Here is a 25,460-nt window from a genome sequence, read left to right as displayed (position 1 = left end):
CTCCGGCTGCCTGCCTGTGTGATGACAGCCCCGAAGCTGAGGGGTGAAGGGGGTGATTGCATGAGAACCCGTGGACATGGAGCTTCTCAACTTCTCCACGGCGTGCAGGGGCTTCCTCCACAAAACCGAGGAGGCCTGTGGCAAGGCAGTGAGGCCGGGTGCTGAACCCTCTCCACCTATGGAGACAGCCCAGCCTACAACTGTGCTGTATTCTGCTTCTATGGAGAAGACTTTGTTTGAATGCAGTGTTGTACTTTATTTCTGTTATTATTATTATCAATTTATTTTTTGTCATCATCAGGGCTTTCCTGCTCAAGCTGACTTGCAGATAAAAAGAGAGACAGAGAGAGAGAGAGACAAGAATAGATAAGAGAGAAGGAAAGACACTACCACCCCAGAGTGTCTGCCAGTGCAGAGGCTGGGCTTGACCTAGGGCTGCTTGTCTGCCAAAGTGGGCTCTCTCAGGGTCCACTTTTTATAGAGCCTAAACAGACAGACTCAGAGGCAGAAGAGTTCTAAGGCCTTTTTCTATTCCAAACTGCTGTGATTCCAAGAGTTTATGAACTGGAGGGCCAGGCTCCTAGCCACAAGGACTTCAGAAACCAGGAAAGGCCACCTGCTACCCCCAACACAGAAGTCAGCAGGTGTTCTGACAGGGGGGCGGAGAAGACAGAGGGAGGGGGAAGGCAGAGCAGGTCAGAGGTGGAAATGCCTTCCTGGGTCACATGGGGACACTGACTGGACCTCTCACCTCTCTTCCTCCTTCCCTCTCATCCCAGCTCAGGGTTAACTCAGCAGTTTTAACCCTGAACTGTTTTTGAAAGTCTGCCTCCCACAAAGAGAAGGGGCCTGAGCTCTGGTGACAGCTGAGTGTGTAACCTCTGTGGTCCTGTAAGACTGTCTGAGTTCTAGGCTTCTATGCACGATGATACCAGCGGCAGAGAGAAGGCAGTCGTGTGAATATCTCTGGGCATACAACAGGACAATTTGGTATCTGTTCCCTCGGACTATTTCCTGTGAAATGAAAGGACGGGAAACTTATTTGGCAACTTTTATCTAACTGAGACTTTCAGGATAATATGGGAGTAGCTGTTGGGTGACCAGTTCCAGTAACTGGTAAAGTGTCTTGTTTTGCTTTGGTGTATGTAAGTTATTCTGATATGCCAGACCTGCTGCAAGTGGAGGACAGTCTGCTGTGTGTTTTGCAGCCAAGAAATTCCCCAGGATGACTGGTGGCAGCCCTCGAGAGCTGTGTGACACTCTTCAATGCCCAGGACCACCTCCTCTTTTTTTCTTTACTGGGAGATTAATGGTTTACAACCAACAGTAAAATTCAGTAGTTGGTACCTGAGACCTTCTTCTTTTTCTTCTTCTTTTTCTTCTTCTTCTCTCTCTCTCTCTGTTTGTTAATGTTTATTTATTTGGTGGGGGCAGATAGCATAAAGGTTCTGCAAAAAGACTCTCACACCTGAGGCTCCCAAGTCCCAAGTTCAGTCCCTCATACCACCATAAGCCAGAGCTGAGCAGTATTCTGGTAAAAATAAATAAAACTTAAAAATATCCCTATCTAACAATGACAACATCAATAACAATAATAACTACAACAACAACGAAAAAACAACAAGGACAACAAAAGAGAAAATAAATAAATAAAATATTAACAAAAAAATTAAAAATATTTATTCATTTTGAATTTAATTTATTTAAAGGATGTGTTTGTTTTTACCAGAGCACTCACTCTGCTTTACGGTGGTGCTGAGGGCTGAGCCTAGGGCTTCAGAGCCTCCTATATGACAGTCTTCTTTCACAACCATGATGCTATCTCTCCAGTCCCCGAGACATCTTTTCATATGCACTACTTCTGCAGAAGCTAAGTGAAAACACATTTAAGTGCCCAAGGCTTTCTAACAAAGACAAAAAGAAGCAACAAACATTTTTACTGTCCTCTGTCTATAGTTCTAATAGGCAAATCAGTTAGATTTTAAAAGTTCTGAGTTAATAGGAGGTTGGTTTACTTACTTTTCTCAGCAATGGCAGCTTGTCTGTGGAAGAGAGAGAAGAACAAACACACAAAGAAAGAAGAATTTCATTTCAGTTTTTTGCAGTTAACCCTGACTGTACTTCACTGCCTCAGGGACATTTCACTGCTCAACAAAGCCTCGCAAAGCAGGAGTGCTGGCTGTTTGGCCTGTCTGTCTGCTTACTGCGTTTGCTAAAAAGGAAGGCTCTCTCTGACACTCAGAGGGGGAACAGAGTCTACTACTCCATATTCTTGACACAAGCCAGGAAGTCACTAGGAAAATGGGACTTACTTGAGTCTCTGAAATTCAGCAAAGGCTTCATCATATGCTGTAAAGGAAAGTGAGAAGTCAGAGCTTTCTCACTCAGGGCTGAGGACATGCAGGCTGATTAGTGTTTATTTACACTGTAAGACCGACATCACTAGTCTAGGTACAACGAGACTATTTCTGTCTTTGAATAAGACCGGGCCTGCATATTCACTCTATAACTTTATGGGTTTAACAAGAGAAGCAAATGCTTTCTAGGTTAAAAAAAAAAAAAATACGCAGCAGTGGATTTTAGAAGCTTTCAACTTGGCAAGAATCATTCATCCCTTTAGACAGCAAAGCATGAAGAAGCTCCCTATATGGCCCTTTCAGTTAGAAGCTGGTTGTCTAGGAAGTGTCCTGAGGGTCAAGCAAGCTTTAGTCTTATTCAAGCACAGCACAGAGCTAGGCAGTTACAGGCTGTGCAGCTGGCCCACTGCTTTCTGTATGAAAGAGCACTATGAACGCTGCACGCTGAGGGGCCCACTGCTTTCTGTATGAAAGAGCACTATGAACGCTGCATGCTGAGGTCAGAGCTTCCCGCAGTGACGTTTCTGTGCAGGGTTGGGGATCAGACTCAAGACAGGTAAAGAAATGGAGCAAAGAAGTGCTTGCTGTCAGTCTGCAGAGTCAAGTCCACGCCAAAGACTGGGTATGAAGGCAGCTTCACTCTGAGCTCTTCCTCACCTTGTTTGTAAGGCCTCCATGCACACAAACCAGACTGTGCTAAGTCTGGGGGGGGGGAGCTTGCATAATACTACCCCACTTCCCCCCTTTTACAGGTGGGACAAGCCAGGCGAACGTTGCTGGAGGGGGATCACAGACCAAAGCAGGTCGAGCTGTGCTTTCTGTAACTGGTAGCAGTGGCAATGCTGTTACAAGACAACCCACAGCTTCTTGCCAAAGGTGGGGCTGTAAAGCGAAGTGGTTAAAACAACTTCAGTGTGGTGCTCTGGGAGGTGGTGCAGTGGATAAAGCACTGGACTGTCAACCATGAGGTCCTGAGTTCAATCCCTGGTAGCACATGTACCACAGTGATGTCTGGTTCTCTCTCTCTCTCTCTCTCTCCCTATCTTTCTCATAAATAAATAAAATTCTAAAAAAGAAAGAAAGAAAGAAAGTTCAGTGTGTTGCAGAGTGAAAGTGGGATTTCTTCCCCTTCTTTCTTTTTATTTAACAGGATAAAGAGAAACTGAGAGGGGCGGGGTAGGCAGAGCAGGAGAGAGACAGACAGACTTACAGCACTGCTCCACTGCTCGTGAAGCTTCCTCCCTGCAGGTGAGGATTTGAAGCTGGGGCCTTGGAAATGGTAATATGTGCTCAACCAGGTGCATCACTGTCTGGCCCCTAAAAGTAAGCCTTTTAAGAATTTTTTTATTGGGGATTAATGGATTACAGTTGGCAGTCTGTACATGTGTGACATTTCTCAGTTTTCCACGTAACAGTTCAACCCCTGCTGGGACCTCGTCTGCCATCACGCTCCAGGACCTGACCATAAAGACAAGTTCTTAAAGAATTAAAATTCATCTATTTATTTTTTGTTTCCTCATTTTAAAATTAAATGTTAAAGTGTTTGTTGGGGTATGGAAGAAAGTCCCCGTGACTGCAGGGCAGGACTCAAGTAGTGTGGCCCGCAAAGTCTCAGCCCTGGAGAGATTCGAGAGCGAGTCTTTCTCGTTACCAAGGGTGGGCAAGAGGACTCCACACACAGTGATTCAAGACAGGGCTCAGATGTTGCTCTGTAAATTATGAGTGTCCCGTGAGAGAATTAAGGTAACAGGGCTGTCACATCTATAAATGCACTTATTTGTAGGGAGAGAGGAGAGAATTAAAGCACCACTCCAGTCTAGGGCCTGCAGCAGGGAGAACTCCGGCCCTGCCCTGCGAGCCCTGCACTTTGACACTGAGCTGCCTTCCAGCCACGGAACCCTTTTTCACATGTGAAGGAATGGAGGATAGAGTCCATCCGTAGTCTGCAGACTGTTTTATTTCTCCAGAAAATCATAAAATGAAGAGTGGGGGCTGGGTGGTGGTGTACCCAGTTAAGTGCACACAGTACTAAGTGCAAGGATATGGGCAAGGATCTGGGTTCGAGCCTTGGCTCCCCACCTGCAGGGGGGACACTTCACAAGCAGTGAAGCAGGTCTGTAGGTGTCTCTCTCTCTCCCTTCCTCTCTCAATTTCTCTCTTTCCTGTCCAATAAATGGAAAAAATAGACACCCGAAGCAGTGGATTCATAGTGCTGGCACCAAGCCTCAGTGATAACCCTGGAGGCAAAAAGGAAGAGGAGGAGGAGGAGGAGGAGGAGGAAGAGGAGGAGGAAGAGGAAGAGGAGGAGGAGGAGGAGGAGGAGAAGACGAAGAGTATAGGTTTGGGAAAGAAGCAGCGAGACTGTGCTGCGGCTTCTCCTTGCATGCGGGATCATCAGCAGTGGCACCCTTTGGACTATGCTGCTGAGCAGAAACCTCTGGCCGGCCTCGTGCTGTCTCCTTTTCTCTTTGCTAGTGTCCAGAACCAGCCGCCCCCGTTCCTCAGCAGATGAGCAAGGAAGCCACTGCTCCCTCCCTTTCCAGTCTCAAGTCTGTCTTTGCTCACTCTCACTCTCCTCGAGTCTCTGAGAGAACACGCCACCGCCCCTTCCAAAGCCAACCTGTTTGCCTCTCTCCTGCATCTCCCCAGGAGCCTGCTGAGAGCTTTGACAGTCCTCGCTCCTGTCCATGCAGTCTGCAATCTTTCCCACTTGATGAACTCTTCATATTCCACGAGCTTCTCAGATGTCAAGTACCCCATGAACCAATAATTCTCCAGAATTTGTTTATGCTCAAGAGACTATGAATCTGTCAGGTTATTTGTAAGCATCTTGAAGGCAGTTCTCCCTCTCCACCATCAAATTCTTTTGTACTACACAAACTGAACTTAAACTGCTAAATCAGACTCTAATCATCTTCCAAGAGTCACATCTAATGACCAATTTGAGCCCTATCTCCCTCGTTTAAAAAGCCTGCTCTCCCAGTGCATCTAACACACAGCGTGCACCCGCCTTGTCCAGACAGACCCACTGTCTTCTGGTGTGCAGTTTAAGAAGCCTGCTCTCCCAGTGCATGTAACACACAGCGTGCACCTGCCTTGTCCAGACAGACCCACTGTCTTCTGGTGTGCAGTTTAAGAAGCCTGCTCTCCCAGTGCATGTAACACACAGCGTGCACCCGCCTTGTCCAGACAGACCCACTGTCTTCTGGTGTGCAGTTTAAGAAGCCTGCTCTCCCAGTGCATCTAACACACAGCGTGCACCCGCCTTGTCCAGACAGACCCACTGTCTTCTGGTGTGCAGTTTAAGAAGCCTGCTCTCCCAGTGCATCTAACACACAGCGTGCACCCGCCTTGTCCAGACAGACCCACTGTCTTCTGGTGTGCAGTTTAAGAAGCCTGCTCTCCCAGTGCATGTAACACACAGCGTGCACCCACCTTGTCCAGACAGACCCACTGTCTTCTGGTGTGCAGTTTAAGAAGCCTGCTCTCCCAGTGCATGTAACACACAGCGTGCACCCGCCTTGTCCAGACAGACCCACTGTCTTCTGGTGTGCAGTAAGAAGCCTGCTCTCCCAGTGCATCTAACACACAGCATGCACCCACCTTGTCCAGACAGATCCACTGTCTTCTGGTGTGCAGTTCTGCCATCAAAGAGCTCCATCACGTATTTCCCTTTGTCACTGGGGGTGGGCTCATTGATTTGCAGCCAGATCTGATTGCCAGTGACACCGCTCTTAACTCTGTCCGTGTACTTAATGGCAGCCCCGCTGTTGAAGTCAGAGAAAACTGTTAGTATCCGCTGTCATCTAGGGCTGATCTCCACTTGTTTTGTTTTGTTTTTCATGGAAGGTCTTACCACTAAGTTTTCTAGGCTCTCATTACACATAGTACTCACATATGCTCTGCTTTGGAGAAGTTATGGACTTTGAAGTACAGAATATAGACCCCAAGTCCTGAGGTGGCAAGGAGATCAAACTATGCACATATGTAACTGTGAGCAGGGACTTGAGGCCCAAGGCAGACAGCAACACCGACATTCTCTTACAGTATTAATGGTTCATGTTTATGCCTGAGTTTATTTGTAAGACTGAAGGGACTGTACCATGAAAAGACCAAAGGCAGACGGCAACACCGACATTCTCCTACGGTATTAATGGTTCATGTTTATGCCTGAGTTTATTTGTAAGACTGAGGGGAACTGTACCATGAAAAGACTAAAGTACATGACATGCAGATGGTCTATGGCTATTGTTTGATTTTACAGGATGATAAAGAAAAGGCATTAAGGAGAGCTAGCTGTGGCTAGCATCTTCTGGTGTACATGGTAACCAATCTATTTAAAACATATGCAAATATGCACTTATTTATAATAGTAAGAATAATGCAGAGGTGTGTATGACACAACAAATCCTAACAAAGGGATTTTTCAAAGTTCACCCAATTGCCAAACAATGTGATTGTAGCAATAACTACTATCGTCTTCTTAAACCCTAAGACAGCAGGAACCTCCCGCCTCCTCTATAGAGCCTATATTTCCCCAGTCCTGGAACCTCTAGGGTGGGGCTCACTTTCCTGCATGCTGCTCTCAAGTCATACCAAATGATATTGCATCCGCTGATCCCAACCTAATCATCTCAGCATGCTTCACTTCAGACTGTGTTCAGAGATGTCAGGTGTGGATTGTCAACCTTTCAGCCTCATTACTCGGGTGAGACCTTTCCTTTCATGGTATTCTCTAATTCAATTCCAGGAGGTTCACTTTTTAACAAAGTCCCAAAACCTAGATATAGACCAGGTCCCATTAAATAGAGCATATGTTCACATGTATCTATAAATTAGGGCAAAATATATACCTGAAGCAAAAATACACAATAGTCCGCAGTGAGTCAGTAAAAAGTTCATAATGAAATACTGTCTACTTAGACTTAGATACCCTCCTCACCTACTTCCTATGACAGTTCTCTCACTCACTCCAAAGTTAACCTTATCAAAGCAAGGACTACAAAAGCTGAATAAGGGCAAGAGACTGGCAGACTTTAACAATGACTCATATCAGGCCATTCCATCAGCTGGGGCTCTATTCCGGGAGTCCTGACATTCCTAGACAGACTTGATGGGCCTAGAACTCGAATAAATCCCTCTCTCCGTTGTTACTGGTCATCTCTATCAGGAACAACACAATAAACCCCTTGTAGTCCCCATAGGACCTGGCCCTCAACTTGGATCAGCAACAGTAGAGAATGAATGTTCCATCCTCTGAAGGGAGGCTGGACAATATATGCTACACCTGAGGAAGATGGGTCGATATTGGGGCAGCTTGGAACGTTCCTACTCATGACCAAAGGATGTGAGCTCAGATCTACAGGGATGCAGAGGTCACATAGGCTCCTAAGCTGAATATGGGCCCCAGATCAGATCAAATTGATGGGGTTTACAGTCAACAATATTCATACCCCTTTCCCATATTAGGGAGCTACCCTCTTCCCTGATCCAGCTTTCTGGTCCTTTTTCCAGCCATGACATTGTCTCCCCAGACAATAACTTGGACCCACTGGCATAACAGATTTCAGGCTCAGGGGCAAAAAGAAAAAGGAAAAAAAAAAACTAGTATAGCCACAGGCCCTTTGGAATATAACTAAAATATGCCTACTAGCTATCTACAAAATGGAGGACCCCCAACTCTTCATCTGCACTATTCCAGCCTTTAGGTTCATGATTGCTCAACAATTTGTTTGGCTTTGTATGTTAACTCTCTTTTCAGCCACCAGGTTCCAGATGCTACCATGATGCCCACCAGACTTCCCTGGACAGACAACCCCACCAATGTGTCCTGTGCTCCGCTTCCCCAGATCCCTGCCCCACTAGGGAAAGAGAGAGGCAGGCTGGGAGCATGGATCCACCTGCCAACGCCCATGTTCAGTGGGGAAGCAATTACAGAAGCCAGACCTCCCACCTTCTGCATCCCACAATGACCCTGGGTCCATGCTCCCAGAGGGATGGAGAATGGGAAAGCTATCAGGGGGAGGGGGTGGGATACAGAGATCTGGTGGTGGGAACTGTGTGGAGTTGGACCCCTCTTAGCCTATAGTTTTTGTCAGTGTTTCCTTTTTATAAATAAAAAAAGAATAATGCAGAATTACTGCTGCATGGAACAAAACACCTCCTCTCTCCCTGGAAGTGATTTTCTCAGTACTGTATATAGGTCATGAACAGAACATGCATTGTGTTCCTTATGAGAGAACGAAAGCGATTACATCCCTTGTTTTACTGTCTAGAAGTACTGCTATTGTAGACAAGGCAAGATAAGGAAGAGGTAGATGTGTTTTCAGTGATGCTCAAAGAAACTGTCAAGAGTTTTATGAGCAGGAAAGGGAAAAGGAGAGAGCTCGCAGATGCTGCCATATTGTGAGCTTTTTCTTATTTGTAATATGATATAGTGAACATATTTGTACTTCCAGTCTAGGTTATTTGTAGTGACAAATAATATAAGCAAAATGTAAACAAAATGGACTTTCAAAAAACAAAAATTTCCATCAGAAAGCATGTCAACTTCCAGATAAATACGATGTAAACAGACACTGTTACCTGCCTCCTTCTAAGATTGTGGCTGTGACCTATTGCTCCGTGGGGTTAGTAAAGGCACTGGCAGGGGATTTCTGGTGTGTTCTAAGCCAACTGTTGTAATTATGTCCCCATTAGACCTCTTTTGGTCTCCCTCTCTCCCTCTCTCCCCCTCTCCCTCTCTCCCTCTCTCCCTCTCTCCCTCTCCCTCTCTCCCTCTCTCCCCGTCTCCCTCTCTCCCTTTCCCTCTCTCCCTCTCTCCCCCTCTCCCTCTCTCCCTCTCTCCCTTTTGTGGGATTTACCAGTTATGCTACTGCCTGCCTCCCACCCTTTGGAGAGAGACAGAAAGGCAGAGAGTGGAAGAGGACACAGCAGCAAAGCTTCCTTCAGTGTGGTGGGGCCAGGCTCGAAGCTGTGTTGTGTACACAGCAAAGCAGTGTGCTATCCAACTCAAGGATCTGGCTGGCTCAGGGCTCTCGTTCAATTCCAGACTTTGAAAGAAGCACAGAGGTTAAGGAGTCTGGGAAGAATATAAATGGGAGAATTGCTTTCACTTAAAAACTTACTTTAGTTCTTGGATTACCAGAGGTGCACTTGAATGGAATCCCTCCATAACTCTGCAAAGGAGATTTGGGATAGCAGTATTCCCCCGTCATCTAGAGATTTCCCAAGTCTTTTGAGGGTGGATAGGAAATATGCGAGTGTCCAGCTATGCCAGCTGCTATAAGTGACAGACACTACAACCCCACGTCCTCCTCTGGACAAAGTTTCCTTGGTGAATATCTGTCAGTTCAAAGAAAGGGGGATCTGGTGGCTCTGGCTCCTTGCCACTGTCTGCTTCTCCCCAGGCTACAGCATGTGAGGACAGCTACTGGCCAGTGAGGACAAGGACCTAGGTCTGGTGCCTTACAGAGCAGAGCGAGCCCGTGTGTAGCCATCTGCAAGGGGAGATGTCTACACATTATCCTCCTCCCTAGGTGGCAAACACTGGCATAGCCATTGGTGGTATCCCCAGGTCCATGCTGAGGGGAATATCAGCCTCCCACTAATGGAAGGACACGGCGTTTCTGTCTTATGCTTGGCAACGTGACAGGTGAAAAGTAAAAGATCCGAGAGGGACAGAAGCTTGTTTGCCTCCTTCCTTTCAGGACAGCTTTCTCCACAGCAAGTAAAGTCCACGTACTTACTTGTGGGACCAGTTAACTTTCAAGTCATCCAGGTAGCAAGTGACAAATGAGTACAGCCGGATACCCTCTGCCGTGCTCTGGATTTTCAGGTCGGTAGCAGACAGGGCTGGAAGGAGAAGCAGCATGTTCTCATGTGTCTGGAGGCCCACCCAGGAAGGAACGAAGCACTACTGTGAGCGTGCTCTAACTTACCTATTATTTTACAAACTTCAGTCATCAGTTCTTTAAAGGCTGTGAACAGAGGTTCATAGACAAAGTTTCAGTAAAAAAATAGTTCAAATGACTACCAGTCAGTGTCATGCTCTCAAAAGTATCTTGTCAGGTCAAGTTTTGGCTACAGGGTAAACTTGTTGACTAATTAATAGCAAGTGTTCTTTAAGGTAATTACTCATTCTAAATCAATTTTTAAAAGATCCTTATTCCTTTTTTTTTTTTTTGTATTATATCCTTTTAATTCTCTGGAACTATCGTCATATTTTCATTCTAAAGAATTAGCTACATGAGATTTCCAGAAAGGTTCTTGGCTTCAGGATTCTTTCTCTTAAGTTCCAGGAATCCTTAGTTTACACTAAAGGAAGTTTTTCTGTCTGCTTGATCAATTACAATGAGTTAAACATCTTGGCTTCATGATATTTTTTCATCCTAATAAGACCTTGTAAGCACACCTAGCCCTGCTCCTACCAAGAGTAGGGAGTTAAAGTCAAAGAGGCTTCTGTTGTTTGTTGGCAATGCTGCCAAAGACCTTGTTCCAGGACAAAGAAACTCAAGATTTTGGGTCACAGATATTCTGTTGTCATGACATCTTCTTCCTCATCATCTCTGAAAAATTGCTTTCTGCTTCTATTAATACCTGAGAGGTTCTGAGTTTCACATCTAAATCTTACTGTCTTACATGCTTTTTAGAGAAGTTCTTGGCGCTAGAACATTTTCCTATAGTTGAGAGAAACATGGAGGCTTAAACTGAAAACAGGCCCCTAATGAATGGTGGGCTATAAATTCTCTGAGGATTAAAAGTACACTTCTGAGTTCCAGGAAAATTAACAGTGAAGTATTTTTAACAGTAGTTTCCACGGCTGGAATGTCAGTTAAAACAGAAGGTGGACAGAAGTATCAGCGTGATCTCGAGTTTCAGCTCAGGACAGCCAGAATTCTTCCTGTAGACACACACAAGACACACAGGGGCTCCTGCAGCGGGCAGGCTGACCTTCATCCACGAGCTTCAGTCTGCTCTTATCTTTCCCTCTGTCATCCTTCAGGATAACTTCATAAATCCCAGCGTCCTTCTTGGAAAACTAAGGGGAATAGATAGAACACATTGCAGTTTCAAATAGTCACAGAAAATAGTGTTTGCATTTTTATTTTTTAGATATTTTAATGTTTATTTATTTATTTTCCTTTTTGTTGCCCTTGTTGTTTTTTATTGTTGTTGTAGTTATTATTGCTGTTGCTATTGATGTCGTCATTGATGTTGGATAGGACAGAGAGAAATGGAGAGAGGAGGGGAAGACAGAGAGGGGGAGAGAAAGACAGACACCTGCAGACCTGCTTCACCGCCTGTGAAGTGACTCCCCCGCAGGTGGGGAGCCAGGGGGCTCGAACCGGGATCCTTACGCCGGTCCTTGCGCTTTGCGCCACCTGCGCTTAACCACTGTGCTACAGCCCGACTCCCGCTGCATATTTTTTTTAAGTAAAGTATTACAAAAGCCTGCAGCAAAAAGACACCGAGTCTAGCTTCTGTGTCTGGGAAGAAAGCAGTATGTGGTATGTTACATTTCACATTGATGGTAAAGTGTATGCCCTCCTGGGCAAGCCATCTCCATGCCACCTCCATGCCATCTCCGTTCCACACAGTCACCTACCTCTGTTATAAGCAGGGTACAAATACCATCCTTAAAGTCGTGCTTCTCATCCACTGATATCTCTCTCTCATCTTTGTACCACACAATATGAGTTTCCTTCTTAATATTTGCCACCTAGAAGAAAGACCATCAATGTACTTCTTGGACTAAGAGAATCTTACTCTTAGGAAACAAAATAATTCTTAATGTAACTGTGAATAAAAGGAAAAAAGCACTGAGCTTTGAGGTAGAAGACATATTTCAAAAGGAGTCAAGGGAAAGTTATTTTAATTAACAAAAAAATTAAAGTTTATGCAAATAGATAAACCTAAATAATAGAATTTCTGTTTCCAACAGAAAAAATAATAATAAAAGCCATGCAGTAGAATAAAAAAGGAGGGTAAAAGATTGGAATAGACCCACGTACATGAAGAAACGCTCCACTTCACTCACCATTAGAGGAATGTTTGTCATGGGCGGTGTGGAGAAAAGCGTGGGTGGGGCAATGTGGCCGTGAATAGCCGGAAGAGACAAGCAGTGGGGACTGTGACTGCTGTCAAAGAAACGGAGTTCAGGACTTCCCGTTCTACCCCACTGATCTGTGTGTCTGCTTTGGTCCCAGTACCTGGCTGTACTGATTATAGTAGCTCTGTAGTGTAGTTGGAGGTCAGGCAGTGTGGTGCATCTGGTCTGGTTCTCTGCTCTCAAGATTGATTTGACAATCCTAAGAATTTTTTGGTTCCAGATAAATTTTTTTAAAGTTTTTCTTGTTTAAATTTTTTTATATTTATTTATTTTCTCTTTTGTTGTCCTTTATTGTTGTGTTAGTTATTATTGATGTCATCGTTGTTAGATAGGACAGAGAGAAATGGAGAGAGGATGGGACGACAGAGAGGGGGAGAGAAAGACAGACACCTGCAGACCTGCTTCACCGCCTGTGAAGCGACTCCCCTGCAGGTGGGGAGCCGGGGCTCGAACCAGGATCCTTCTGCTGGTCCTTGCGCTTCACACCACATGCACTTAACCCGCTGCGCTACCGCCCGACTCCCCCAGATAAATTTTTGTAGCTTTTGTTGTAACTCTTTGAAGAAATTTGGTGGTATCTTGATGGGGGATGACACTAGATCTGTCTATGGCTCTGCGTAGAATGATTATTTTGATGATGTTAATTATTCCTATCCATGAACATGGAATATCTTTCCATTTCTTTGTATCTCATCCTATTGCCTTGGAGAATGTCTCACAGTTTCAGTGTACAAGTCCTTCATATCCTTTGTTAACTTTACCCCTAAATATTTGATGGTTCCTGCTGCTGTAGTAAAAGCAACTGATTTCTAGATGCCCTCTTCTAATTTAGTGTTTGCATAGAAGAATGCCACTGATTTTTGTATACTGATTTTGTCACCTGCCACTTAGCTGTATTGTCCAATAATTTCCAGGAGTTTTTTTTACAGAAATCTTTAGGATTTTCTATATATACTATCATACAATATGCAAATAATGACAGTTTAACTTCTTTTCTTGTTTAAAATTTTTTTTGATTCATTTTTATGATTGGATAGAGACAGAGAGAAATTGAGAGGGAAGGGAGGAGATAAAGAAGGGAAGAGACAGAGAGACACCTCCAATCCTATTACACCGCTCATAAAACTTTCCCCCTGCAGGTGGGGACCAGGGGCTTGAACCTAGGACCTTGTGCACTGTAATGTGTGCGCTTAACCCAGGTACACCACCACCTGGCACCTAACTTCTTTTCTGATCTAAATGCCTTTAACTCTTTTATCTTGCCTTATCGCTATGTTCCAACACTATGTTGAATAGTAATCGTGTTCAGTAGATAACGGGCAGCTCTGCCTTGGACCTGACCAGAGAGGAAAGGCTTTTGACTTCTCACCATTGAGTATGATGTTGGCTACAGAGTTGCTATATACACTCTCCGAGTCTGAGGAATATCCCACCTATTCCCATCTTTTAAATGTTTTAATCATGAATGGGTGTTGGATCTGCATCTGTAGAAATAATCATAAGGTTTTCCTTTTATTGATATGATAAATCACATGTACTGACTTACACATGTTGAACCAGCCTTGCATCCTGGGGTAAAGCCTACTCAGTCATGGTGTACAATCTTCTTAATGTACTGCTGTATCTGACTGGCCAGGATCTTGTTGACTCTCTTAGTGTCTATGTTCATGAAGGACATTGCTCTGTAATTTTCTTTTTTAGTTACCTCTCTATCTGTTGTTGGCATCAGGGTGATGTTGGCTTTGTAGAAGGATGGGGACTATTCCTTTGTCTTCAATATTTTGAAAGAGCTTGAGAAGTATGTGAAATAGCTCCTTCTTAAAGGTCTTATGTTCACTTGTAAAACCATCTAGGCCTGGACTTTTGTTGTTGAGGAAGTTTTTGATTACTAATTCATTTTATTTGGCTATAACTAGTCAGGGTCAAAGACATGGATATTAGACCAGAAATTATCAAATATTTAGAAGAAAACATTGGCAGAACATTTCATGAACTATCCTTCAAAAAGGTCTTCAGAGATTCAGATTCAGTAGCAAAGAAATAAATCAATGCAACTACATCAAACTGAAAAGCTTCTTCACAGCAAAGGGTATCCCCAAACTTAACACAAAGACATCCTACAGTGTGGGAGATCTTTATATGACATACTTCAGATAGGGGACTCATAATCAAAATTCATAAAGAGCTCAATCAACTTAACACCAAGAAAACAAACAACCCCATAAGAAAATGGAGTGAGGGCATGAAAAGAAACCTTACAGAAGAAGAGATCCAGAGGGTCAACAGACATGTAAGAAACTGCTCAAAGTCAATGATTATCGGAGAACTCTGGGTGAGGGGAGCAGGGAGAATAGAAGAGAACCGTGGGGCCAGACGCATAGTGAAATCACGTGCAGGTGACAGTGACTGTGAAACATTACCCCTCAAAAAAATTTTTCTCTTTAAAAAAAAGGAAAAAAAATCACACAGAAAAGAAAGGAAGGAAAACAGGAAGAAATGAACTCAAACAAAAAGTCTGTGAAAGACAAAAGCCTAGAGTTGGTTTCCTTGTGCCCGACTAGTAGATTGCCGGGTCTCCGAACCTGTCAAACATAGCAGCGACTCGGACACTTGCCTTTTGGCTTCTTATGATGGAGACTACACAGTGCAGACCAAGTCTTGTTCCTGCTTTGAGGTCACCTCCCACTTCAGCAGTTTCTTATCCAAAACGTTTTGATGAGTCATTCAAGTGAGGTCAAATGACTGTTTTGTTGCATTTGTCATTTATTGATTCCAAATTAAAAGCCAGAGCTTATTAATATGCGATCAAATGTTTTGTTTTCAAAGGTCTAGTAAGACAACCAACCGTGATCTGCAAACTTTAACATATCTCTCTCCGCAGACTTAGCAGAGGCTTCTGAACTAGCAACACAGCTGGTCAATTTCCCAAGTATTGTGTTATTCACACAATTTAGATAGGGAATTGCTAAGTTTCCATAGAAAATTACTTTAGAGGTGTTGTATGCTTTACATTGGGTTCTAGTTCTCCCCCACCAAGAGAATTGGATCAGTCCTGTTAATTTCGCGGCCCGCTTGGCCCCGCCCCGAGGAACCCCGCCAGAGTTCCAGAGTGACAGAGTTCAGAGGGTTCCTGAGTTCGAGAGTGGCAGAGTAAGAGAGAGTTGGAGAGTTCCAGAGGAAGAGAGAGAGGGTTCCTGAGTTCCAGAGTTACAGAGTAAGGGAGAGTGCTTGTGCCGCCGCAAAGAGACAGCAGAGTTCTGTTTGGTGATTAGTTTGTCTTAGTTTATGAATCGTTGTTCCTAAATAAAGAAATACAGCTTCCCTGCCCAGCCGTATGTCTCTGGTCGTCTCTGTTACCCGCCCGTGAAGCTAACCCGCCTAGCAAGAGCCTTCCGAATTTTTAACAAGAGGTACTATTTAGATCTGGATTTGACTTATGACAAAGAAAATAGGAGATTATTATATTAATAACTGAAGAAAGGTTTGGAGGCAGGAGGAGGAAGAGAGGTCTAAACAAGCAAATTGCAGAGAATTTTTAGGACCAAGAATGCAACGTATTGTCCACTAATGGTGGATACATGTTATTATACATTTTCCAAATCCAGACAGTGTGTCTGGTGAAGTCTGATATATGCACTATGTGTTCTGGATAAGTATGAAGTGTCAGCAGAAGTTCATGGAAGATAACAAGTGTATCATGGTGACAAGAGATTCTGGTAATGAGTAAAGTTACATATGCATGCAGACAAGGGAAATAGCTGTACCTTTTCTTATAAAAAATGAATTCTTAGTTTAAAAAGATAAAGAGGACTCCTCTGCTTTAAAAATCAATGCACACCTTACCTTGCATTTCAAAAGCACATTGCACTCACTAGTTACTTCCCAGCTCAAATACTCAGCAAAATGTGGACCTGAAAGAGCATGACAGCAGCAATTTACTCACTACAGGTGCAGCGTCGAAGCTCATTCCTCAGTTCTAAGGCTGTTTGAAGTAAAGACTTTTTTTTTTAATTTCTTTATTGGGGGATTAATGTTTTACATTTGACAGTAAATACAATAGTTTATACATAACACCTCTCAGTTTTCCACGTAACAATACAACCCCCACTAGGTCCTCTGTCTTCCTTTTTGGACCTGTATTCTCCCCCCACCCAGAGTCTTTTACTGTGGTGCAATACACCAACTCCAGTTTAGGTTCTGAAGTAAAACTTTTTAGTTCAAGTTTAAATAAAATTATTTTCCTAATAAAACAAAATATATTATAAGTAGGAACATACCTATTACCAAATATTTTCAATTATATTTCACTAGGTATTATTAACATAGTAGTTGATATTACTTGTAATTACCGTAGAGATAATCTTAGAATAATTTTCATTATTCTAAGATTATTATCTATGATTATTCTAAGCTCATTATTCAAATTATTATCATTATTATTCAAATCATTATTATTCAAATTATTATCATCATTATTCAAATCATTATTATTCAAATTATTATCATCATTATTAGTCAAATCATCATCATCATTATTAAAATTATCATTATTCAAATTATCATCATTGTTATTCAAATCATCATTATCATTCAAATTATTATCATTATTATTCAAATTATCATTATTATTCAAATTACCATTGTTATTATTATTATTTGCCTCCAGGGCTATTGCTTGGTGCCTGCACTATGAATCTATAGCTCTTGGTGAACTTTTCTTTCTCCCACTTTATTAGATAAGACAGAGAGAAAAGGAGAGAGGGGGTAAGATAGAGAGGAAGAAAGACACCTGCAGACCTACTTCCCTGCAGGTGGGGAGCCGGGGGCTCGAACCAGGATCCTTGCACAGGTCCTTGTATTTCGTGCCATGTGTGCTTAACCCAGTGTGCCACCACTCAGCCCCCAGAAATTAGGGGTCTTTTTGGCTTTACTCATTGTCTATTTTTACCTTGTTTCCTGATCCATTCTTGCCGCTGGAATTCAGCTTCTTTCTGGAGCTTTTTATAAACTAAAAATGAAGAAATGAGGAAGTATGAGATTGAGTTGGGTGGTACATATGCACATGCCAGCCACTGTACTGGGGCTTATGCCTATTATTACAAAACTCACACATAATGACTGCCTTGTTACTTCCAGTCTTTGTAGAGGAAGAAACAGACTCAGAAAGGTTCAGTAAGTTGTAAAGATTATGAAGGTAGGAAATAGCGGAATAGTTATTACAAATGTAGAAATATGGGACCAGCAAGATAGCATGGTGCCTTATGCAACGAAATCTCATTCTGAGGCTCATGGGTGCCTGGTTTAATTCCTAGCACCGCCACAAGACAGAGCTAAGCAGTTTTCATTAAAAATAGAAAACAGGGGAGTCGGGCGGTAGCACAGCGGCTCAAGCACACGTGGCACAAAGCACAAGGACCTTTAGGATCCTGGTTCGAGCCCCCGGCTCCCCACCTGCAGGGGAGTCACTTCACAGGCGGTGAAGCAGGTCTGCAGGTGTCTCTCTGTCTCTCTTCCTCACTATCTCCCCCTTCTCTCTCAATTTCTCTCTGTCTCTATCCAAAAAAAGAAAGAAAACAGAGCTATGTCGGTCCTATCATATATATTTATATTATTGCCACCAGCGTTAGCACTAGGGCTCAGTGCTGGCACCACTCCTGGCAGCCATTCCCACCCACCCCCTTTTTTCCCTTTCTGTTTTATCTGATAGGTTTGAGAGAAATTGAGAGGGGAAGGGAAGACAGAAAGGGAGAGAGAAAGACATCTGTAGACCTGCTTCTCTGCTCGGGAAACTTCCCCCCTGCAGGTGGGGAGCTGAGGCTGGAACCCATGTCCTTGTGTACGGTAAAGCGTGCACTCAACCCAGTGCGCCACCACCCGGCCCCACCATTGCTTTTGTTAATGCTACATTTTAAATCTTGGTGGCTTGCACTTTGGCTGATGACAGCTGATATGCTATCATGCATATTTAGTTAGATTTGCTATCTACAATCTTAGCACATTTTACTTCTCAATTAAGTAATTACACGAGTGTCAGGCTTTGTTTCAAAATGAATGTATCTGTGTCTGATATATGTAAGGTATATTTGTGCACACAGGAAGCCTTGGTTGTGTTATGATCTTCTGTAGAGACCTTTAGTAAACACTTGTTTGTATAGGATGTGATTTCAGTGAAGGCCTGCCTATGGGCAGGGCCAAATGAGATGGCCTTTACAATGAACTTTCATTTCTCGGAAATGAGAGTGGTATGAAAAGTATTAGCTGAAAATAGCATTCCGGGGCTTGAGCGGTAGCGCAACAGGTTAAGCGCACGCGTGGCGCAAAGCACAAGGACCGGCTAAGGATCCCGGTTCGAGCCCCCGGCTCACCACCTGCAGGGGAGTCGCTTCACAGGCGGTGAAGCAGGTCTGCAGGCGTCTGTCTTTCTCTCCCCCTCTCTGTCTTCCCCTCCTCTCTCCATTTCTCTCTGTCCTGTCCAACAACCAACAACAACAATAATAACCACAACAGGGCTACAACAATAAGGGCAACAAAGGGGGGAAAAAAGGCCTCCAGGAGCAGTGGATTCATGGTGCAGGCACTGAGCCCCAGCAATAACCCTGGAAGCAAAAAAAAAAAAAAAAAAGAAGAAAGAAAGAAAGGAAGGAAGGAAGGAAGGAAGGAAAGAGGAAGGAAGAAAATAGCACTCCAAGAATCAGAATCCAACCGAGAAGCAACTCCGCACGCCCACCTTTGCACCACAGTGTGTCCGCACTGATGGGGTAGCAGCATCTTTGGCTAGCGTTTCCCAGAACTCTTACCATCTCCAATGAGAACCAGTGTAGAGTGACCAGTGGCTTTTCCATCTTGAATCTGGAAAGTGTATGTCCCCTCATCCTCATCCTGCAGCTTCTCCATAAACATTTCGATTATGCCAGTGTTTCGGTCAACGTGCATCTTGTATTTCTGCAGTGTGAAAAGGGAGAGAGGAGTCAGCAAGGCCGATGTTTTACTCTCATAACAGCAAGCAGGCTGATGGCAAAGCAAACTCCAAAAAAGTCATGATTTCCCCCGGCTCCCCACCTGCAGGGGAGTCGCTTCACAGGCGGGGAAGCAGGTCTGCAGGTGTCTGTCTTTCTCTCCCCTCTCTGTCTTCCCCTCCTCTCTCCATTTCTCTCTGTCCTATCCAACAATGACGACATCAATAATAACTACAGCAATAAAATAACAAGGGAGACAAAAGGGAATAAAGAAATAAATATTTTTTAAAAAGTAAATAAATAAAAGTCATGATTTTAACTTCCTGTTAACGTCGTAAATGAGCACAGGAAAAGGAAGACAGTATACTGTGCACTACAGAGCCCCAACCAAAACGGATGATGTAAAAGGCCTGGCATTTCACTTAAAAAACAAATGTTTTGTTAGCCTGAGTGAAAAAATGTCAGAAGTTGTTTGTAGATTCTCATTTTATCTTTTAAAATTTTTTTTTTACTTTAAAAAAAATTTTCCCTTTTGTTGCCCTTGTTGTTTATCACTGTTGTTGTTACTGATGTCATTATTGTTGGACAGGACAGAGAGAAATGGAGAGAGGAGGGGAAGACAGAGAGGGGGAGAGAAAGACAGACACCTGCAGACCTGCTTCACCGCCTGTGAAGCGACGCCCCTGCAGGTGGGGAACCGGGGGCTCGAACCAGGTGGGGGAGCCAGGAGCTCGAACCGGAAACCTTATGCCGGTCCTTGCACTTTGCGCCACGGCCCGGTTCTCTCATTTTATCTTCTAATGATGTTATCTTTAGTGACCATAGTGACGTGGCCTGTGGGAGTCATGAGGCAAGTGTTTACCTCAGGTATCACGGTATCTCTAACACATATTTGGTATGTAGCAGACAATTAATAAGTACACGATAGTAAAAGGTGAATAAAATGCTTCTAATCCATCTCCTGATAATTAGGTGGAATCACACTTTTAGGTGATGTCAGTCTTATCACATTGCTTTGGCAGCTTTTATTTTTTAATGTAGAGATAAATTAGTTTGAGCTCACCTGGTTGAGTGCACACATTACAGTACACAAGGACCTGGGTTTGAGCCCAAAGCCCCCACCTGCAGGGAAAGCTTTTCAAGTGGTAAAACAGGTCTGCAGGTGTCTCTCTGTCTCTCTCCTCTCTCCCTCTCTATTTCTTCCTCTCCTCTCAATTTATGGCTGTTTCTATCCTATAAATAAAGATAATTTAAAATTTTTATATATAACAAAAGATAAACCTCCCCTCTTCTGCACCCCATAATGACCCTGGGTCCAGACTCCCAGAGGGATAAAGAATAGGAAAGTTATCAGGGGAGGGGATTAGGTATGGAGTTCTGGTGGTGGGAATTGTGTGGAATTGTACCCCTCTTATCCTGTGGTTCTGTCAGTGTTTCCATTTTATAAATAAAAAAGATAAATCTTGGTACCTGGGCATAGAAGTAGAAGTTTCATGACAGATTTGAAGCCTGTCAATAGAATGTCACAGAATGAAGGAGCAGGTCAGGGGTTAGCGCTATGCTGCCTTTCCTGCGCAGTGGCCTCCTCTCCCCTTCCCTTTCACTTTGGAGGGTGAGCCCCATAAGTCACTAGCAGGAAAACTCCATCTCAGCCTGGTCTTCCAGGGAATGTGTCAGACAGGCACGGCCACCCAGCAGAGTGGCACTGCGGTGACCGTCAACAGCTCCGTGTGCCACACAGGTCACCTGCGGTGGGCGGGCCTGCGCTCTGTCTGGCGCTCACTCGGTGGCCACGGTGTCGGAAGGCAGAGCACCTGGGCTTCCGCCCCTTCCCGGTGGCCAGGGAGAGATCGCAGATACCAGGCAAGTGGAAACAAGAGGGGGTGGGCCAAGCGGATCTCAGCCAGCACCTGGCACCCAGCACCCAGCACCCAGCACCCGGCACCCAGCACCCAGCACCCAGCACCCAGCACCCTCTGCTGCTGCTCAGGTAACCTGCTCGCCGCGCTCACTGGTGTCTGCTCAGGCGCTAAGGGGCGGTCTCCGTGATAGGAGGAGAATGCCTGGTGTGAGCAGTGGTCGCAAAGCGCGCCTCTCCCGCCTGTTCCGGACTCTCACTCCCAGGACCCTCGCCAAGGCTCTCCTGCCCTGTGGGTGTGTGTGGAGGATGAAGCCTGGCTGTTGGAGCCATGTCCCATGGACCCGTGATCACTTTGAAAGTGAAGAAAGGGGCCTGGGCGCGGGGCGGCAGGTTAAGCGCACATGGCTCAAAGCCAGGACGGGTGCCAGCATCCCAGTTCGAGCTCCTGGCCGCTTCCCAGGCGGTGAAGCAGGTCTGCGGGTGTCTGTCTTCTCTCCCCATCTCTGTCTTCCCCTCCTCTCTCAGGTCTCTCTGCCCTGTTCAGTTAAATGGGATAAAATGGCCACCAGGAGCAGTGGATTTGTAGTGCCGGCACTGAGCCCCAGCGATAACCCTCGAGGCAAAAAAAAAAAAAGTAAAGAGTTGACAGATGTAGACTGTCCACTGTATAGATAATGCACAAGCAGACAGACGGGTACTGTTGCAGTAAAAAGACCAAAAAAGTGCACATCAGAAAGGTGGAAGAATATGTGGTTTGTACTGTGAGTCTTTATTTTACATAAAGATATATTGAATTTAAATTATTTTTCCTTCTCTCTCCCTCCCTTCCTTCCTTCTCTTGCTTTCTTTCATTTCTCTTTCATTCATTCTTTCTTTCTTTCTTTCTTTCATTTCTCTTTCCTCTTCTTTTCTTTCTTTCTTTCTTTCTTTCTTTCTTTCTTTCTCTCTTTCTTTCTACCAGGGTTACTGCAGAAACTCAGTGACTGCACAGAGGATCCTCAGTTCCTGGTGGCCTTTTTTTTTAATGTTATAGATCAAGAGAAGTAGGGTAGGTGAGGAGGGAAAGAGGGAGAGAGACAGCTGTAACCTGCTCCACTGTGGAGCTTCCCCCCTGCAGGTGAGCACAAGGGGCTTGAACCTGGGTCCTTGCACATGGCAGCTTGAGGTATTTACTGGTTGCGATACCACCTGGTCCCTGAATTTTTAGCCAGAAAAGCTGGAAAGGATTTCTTTCTTTTACCCGTTGGGATAAGAGGGCATTTCCTTCAGGTGAAGAACGGAACCTCTGCTTGGAGTTTCTGAAGAGAGGGAATTTGGATAAGGGCGATCACTTCTCGGCCTTTTGAAGAGAAGAACTCGACTCTGACGAGTGACCGGACTTCCTCCTCACCCGTCTGCAGCAGGCTGTACGTGACTCTTATCCTAAGACACCTCCGCTTAGGCTCAGTTGAATCCACCTGTGTTTTCCTTCAGATTTTCACATTTGAAAATGATGGAGACTCCCCACACCAGTCCTGTGGTTTTGTAATACCTTTTACATTCTAACAAAATTTCTCCAGTGTATTTGATAAGAGAAATCTGGAAACTGTGAAAACCTACCTGCCCTTCAAATATTTCTTTGTCGTTGAATATGTAGTTGACTTTGGCATTCCCCGAGAGCTTCTCAGCCTGCATCCAGAACCGAGCCTGGCCTTTCTCCAAAATTTCAACCGCCAGCTCTGACTTAGCTAGGACAGCTATGAAAAATAAAAATGGTTATCATATTGATAGCTGATTGTTACGATGCATATTTTTCTAAGAAGTAAACAAACCAATGACAAAACAAGCAAACAAACGAAACACCTCAGTGGCGACAGCCAGGTAGCACCTTGCCTAACAAAGCCCCATCAGTGAGCGTGTGACCCTTGCTTCTCCTGTCACCAGGGCTGGCTGATTTCGCTTCTTGGAATCGGACCTTTCTCAACTGTAAAGATGAGGAGGAGGAACTGAGCTCTGGTTAATAGCCGTGACTCTGCTTAGCTTCCCTTGGGAACAACGGCCAAGGCTGAGGGGAGAGTCTAGGGCTGGCGTGGGGAGCTGGGTCCCAGTCCAAGGACTGCTAACAAGCTGTAGTACTAGGCAGGCTGCTGCCTCTTGGGCTCCAGTTCACTGGTTGTTAATGAGTGGACTGAAATGAATACCCCCTTAACTGGGTAGGTAGTTTCCAGCTCCAGAAATGCTATATTAATCAGTTCAAACTATTGGGAAGGGAGTCACATTCTCCAGCAATTTTACCCACTTTGGAGATTCTTTAAAATAATTTTTAAAAAATAATCATATCTATTTAAGATTTTATTTTTTAATTAGTGAGAAAGATAGGAGGAGAGAGAGAAAGAGCTAGACATCACCCTGGTACATGTGCTGCCGGGGACTGAACTCAGGACCTCGTGGTTGAGAGTCTAGTGCCTTAGCCACTGCATGACCTCCTGGACCACTAAAATAAATTTTTAAAAGAATTATTTTATACTACATATACAATGAAGTAGTTTGTTACTGAGACCCTACAATCCCAATGGAATACAAGTTCATTTAACTTAAAAAAAAAATTTTACTATATTTATTTGACAGAGACAGCCAGATATCAAGAAGGAAAGAGACGACAGAGAAGGAGAGAGACACCTGGAGCCCTGTGACACTAACTGTGATACTTTCCTGCAGGTGGGGACTGGGGCTCAAACCTGGGTCCTTGAGCACTGTAACGTGTGCTCAGCCAGGTGCGCCATACTGGTGTCTTCATTTAACTTCTTAAACCACTAAACACATATCTACAAATAACAGACATTTTACTGGAGCAAATTAATAGTCAGAGAATGGATTCTAAAGAAGTTTGGGGGAGGGGGAGTCGGGTGGTAACGCAGTGGGTTAAGCGCAGGTGGCACAAAGCACAGGGACCATCGTAAGGATCCTGGTTCGAGCCCCCGGCTCCCCACCTGCAGGGGAGTCACTTCACAGGCTGAAGCAGGTCTGCAGGTGTCTGTCTTTCTCTCCCCCTCTCTGTCTTCCCCTCCTCTCTCCATTTCTCTCTGTCCTATCCAACAATGACAACAACAATAATAACTACAACAATAAAACGAGGGCAACAAAAGGGAATAAATAAATAAAATAAATTTTTAAAAAATAAAAAAAAATAATAAAAAAAATTAAAAAAAAAGAAGTCTGGGGCTGGTTAGAAGGAAGGAAATACAGATATAGCTAGAAAAATAAATGGAAAATGACCTACTCTGTCTTCCTGTACTGGCACTATTGTGGTTTGGAAAACTCAAGAACTGAGGGTATTTTAAGGGGGGATGGAATGGGGGACTGCCGTCAGCTTGCTTAATATATCTCCATTTTTAGAGCCAGTAGAGATCTATATGAAGGAAAACACTCCTCCTCCCCCAAACCCCATTCATGCCATTACTTTCCCAGTTCATCTTAAATGAGAAATTTTCACTCAGAATTTTGATTTAACTGATGACTTTTCAGGGATACTACATTTCTTTTTTGTAAGTCTTTTTAAAAAATATTTTATTTATTTATTTATTCCCTTTTGTTACCCTTGTTGTTTTATTGTTGTAGTAGTTATTGATATCATTGTTAGATAGGACAGCGAGAAATGGAGAGAGGAGGGGAAGACAGAGAGGGGGAGAGACAGACAGACACCTGCAGACCTGCTTCACCGCCTGGGAAGCGACTCCCCTGCAGGTGGGGAGCCGGGAGCTCGAACCGGGATCCTCACACCCATCCTTGTGCTTCACGCCACGTGCGCTTAACCCACTGCGCCACCGCTGACTCCCCTTCAGGGATGTTACAATAAGCGAGTAAACACGAGGCAGAAGCCATGGTTTTTCTCCCCAGCCAGTGAAAGGGAAATTAGTGGGCATAGAGTCCTGGGTCTCAGGCAGGAGGCTGCCCTGCTGGAAGGACGTGACAGTGGCGTTTCTTTAGATTCACGGTGACCGTATGACAAGAAGTGGTTCTCCTCCAGGTCAGAATGGCCGCACCACGCCGCACTGGCACTTCACCGTGCTGCTTTGCTAGCTGAAGTTTCTTTGGAGGCCGCTACCACTGAGGCTAAAAGTCACAAAGAAGCTGACCTCAAGGTCAGGCAGGAATCCCACAGGAATGTAAGAGAAGTCAGGCCATTGGTTCTAGAG

General features: G+C 44.4%; 1 protein-coding gene across 4 annotated transcripts in view; it reads right to left on the bottom strand.

Moving 5' to 3' along the window:
- Positions 1 to 25,460, bottom strand: part of MYOM1 (myomesin 1) — a 147,296-nt gene that overhangs the window by 4,129 nt on the left and 117,707 nt on the right. For all 4 annotated transcript variants that reach the window (XM_060200717.1, XM_060200716.1, XM_060200715.1 and 1 more), the window contains 11 exons: positions 22,885 to 23,021; positions 19,266 to 19,410; positions 17,417 to 17,476; positions 16,312 to 16,379; positions 11,965 to 12,078; positions 11,310 to 11,397; positions 10,298 to 10,336; positions 10,106 to 10,211; positions 5,961 to 6,124; positions 2,313 to 2,349; positions 2,020 to 2,042 (listed from right to left, as the gene is read on the bottom strand). In XM_060200717.1, coding sequence (XP_060056700.1) covers positions 2,020 to 2,042; positions 2,313 to 2,349; positions 5,961 to 6,124; positions 10,106 to 10,211; positions 10,298 to 10,336; positions 11,310 to 11,397; positions 11,965 to 12,078; positions 16,312 to 16,379; positions 17,417 to 17,476; positions 19,266 to 19,410; positions 22,885 to 23,021 — 981 coding nt within the window. The remainder of the gene's footprint in view (positions 1 to 2,019; positions 2,043 to 2,312; positions 2,350 to 5,960; positions 6,125 to 10,105; positions 10,212 to 10,297; positions 10,337 to 11,309; positions 11,398 to 11,964; positions 12,079 to 16,311; positions 16,380 to 17,416; positions 17,477 to 19,265; positions 19,411 to 22,884; positions 23,022 to 25,460) is intronic.

Source organism: Erinaceus europaeus, chromosome 10, assembly GCF_950295315.1.
Source record: "Erinaceus europaeus chromosome 10, mEriEur2.1, whole genome shotgun sequence".
Lineage (NCBI taxonomy): Eukaryota > Metazoa > Chordata > Mammalia > Eulipotyphla > Erinaceidae > Erinaceus > Erinaceus europaeus.
Note: the sequence above shows the minus strand (reverse complement) of the source record. Positions and strands in the feature narration are given on the sequence as shown.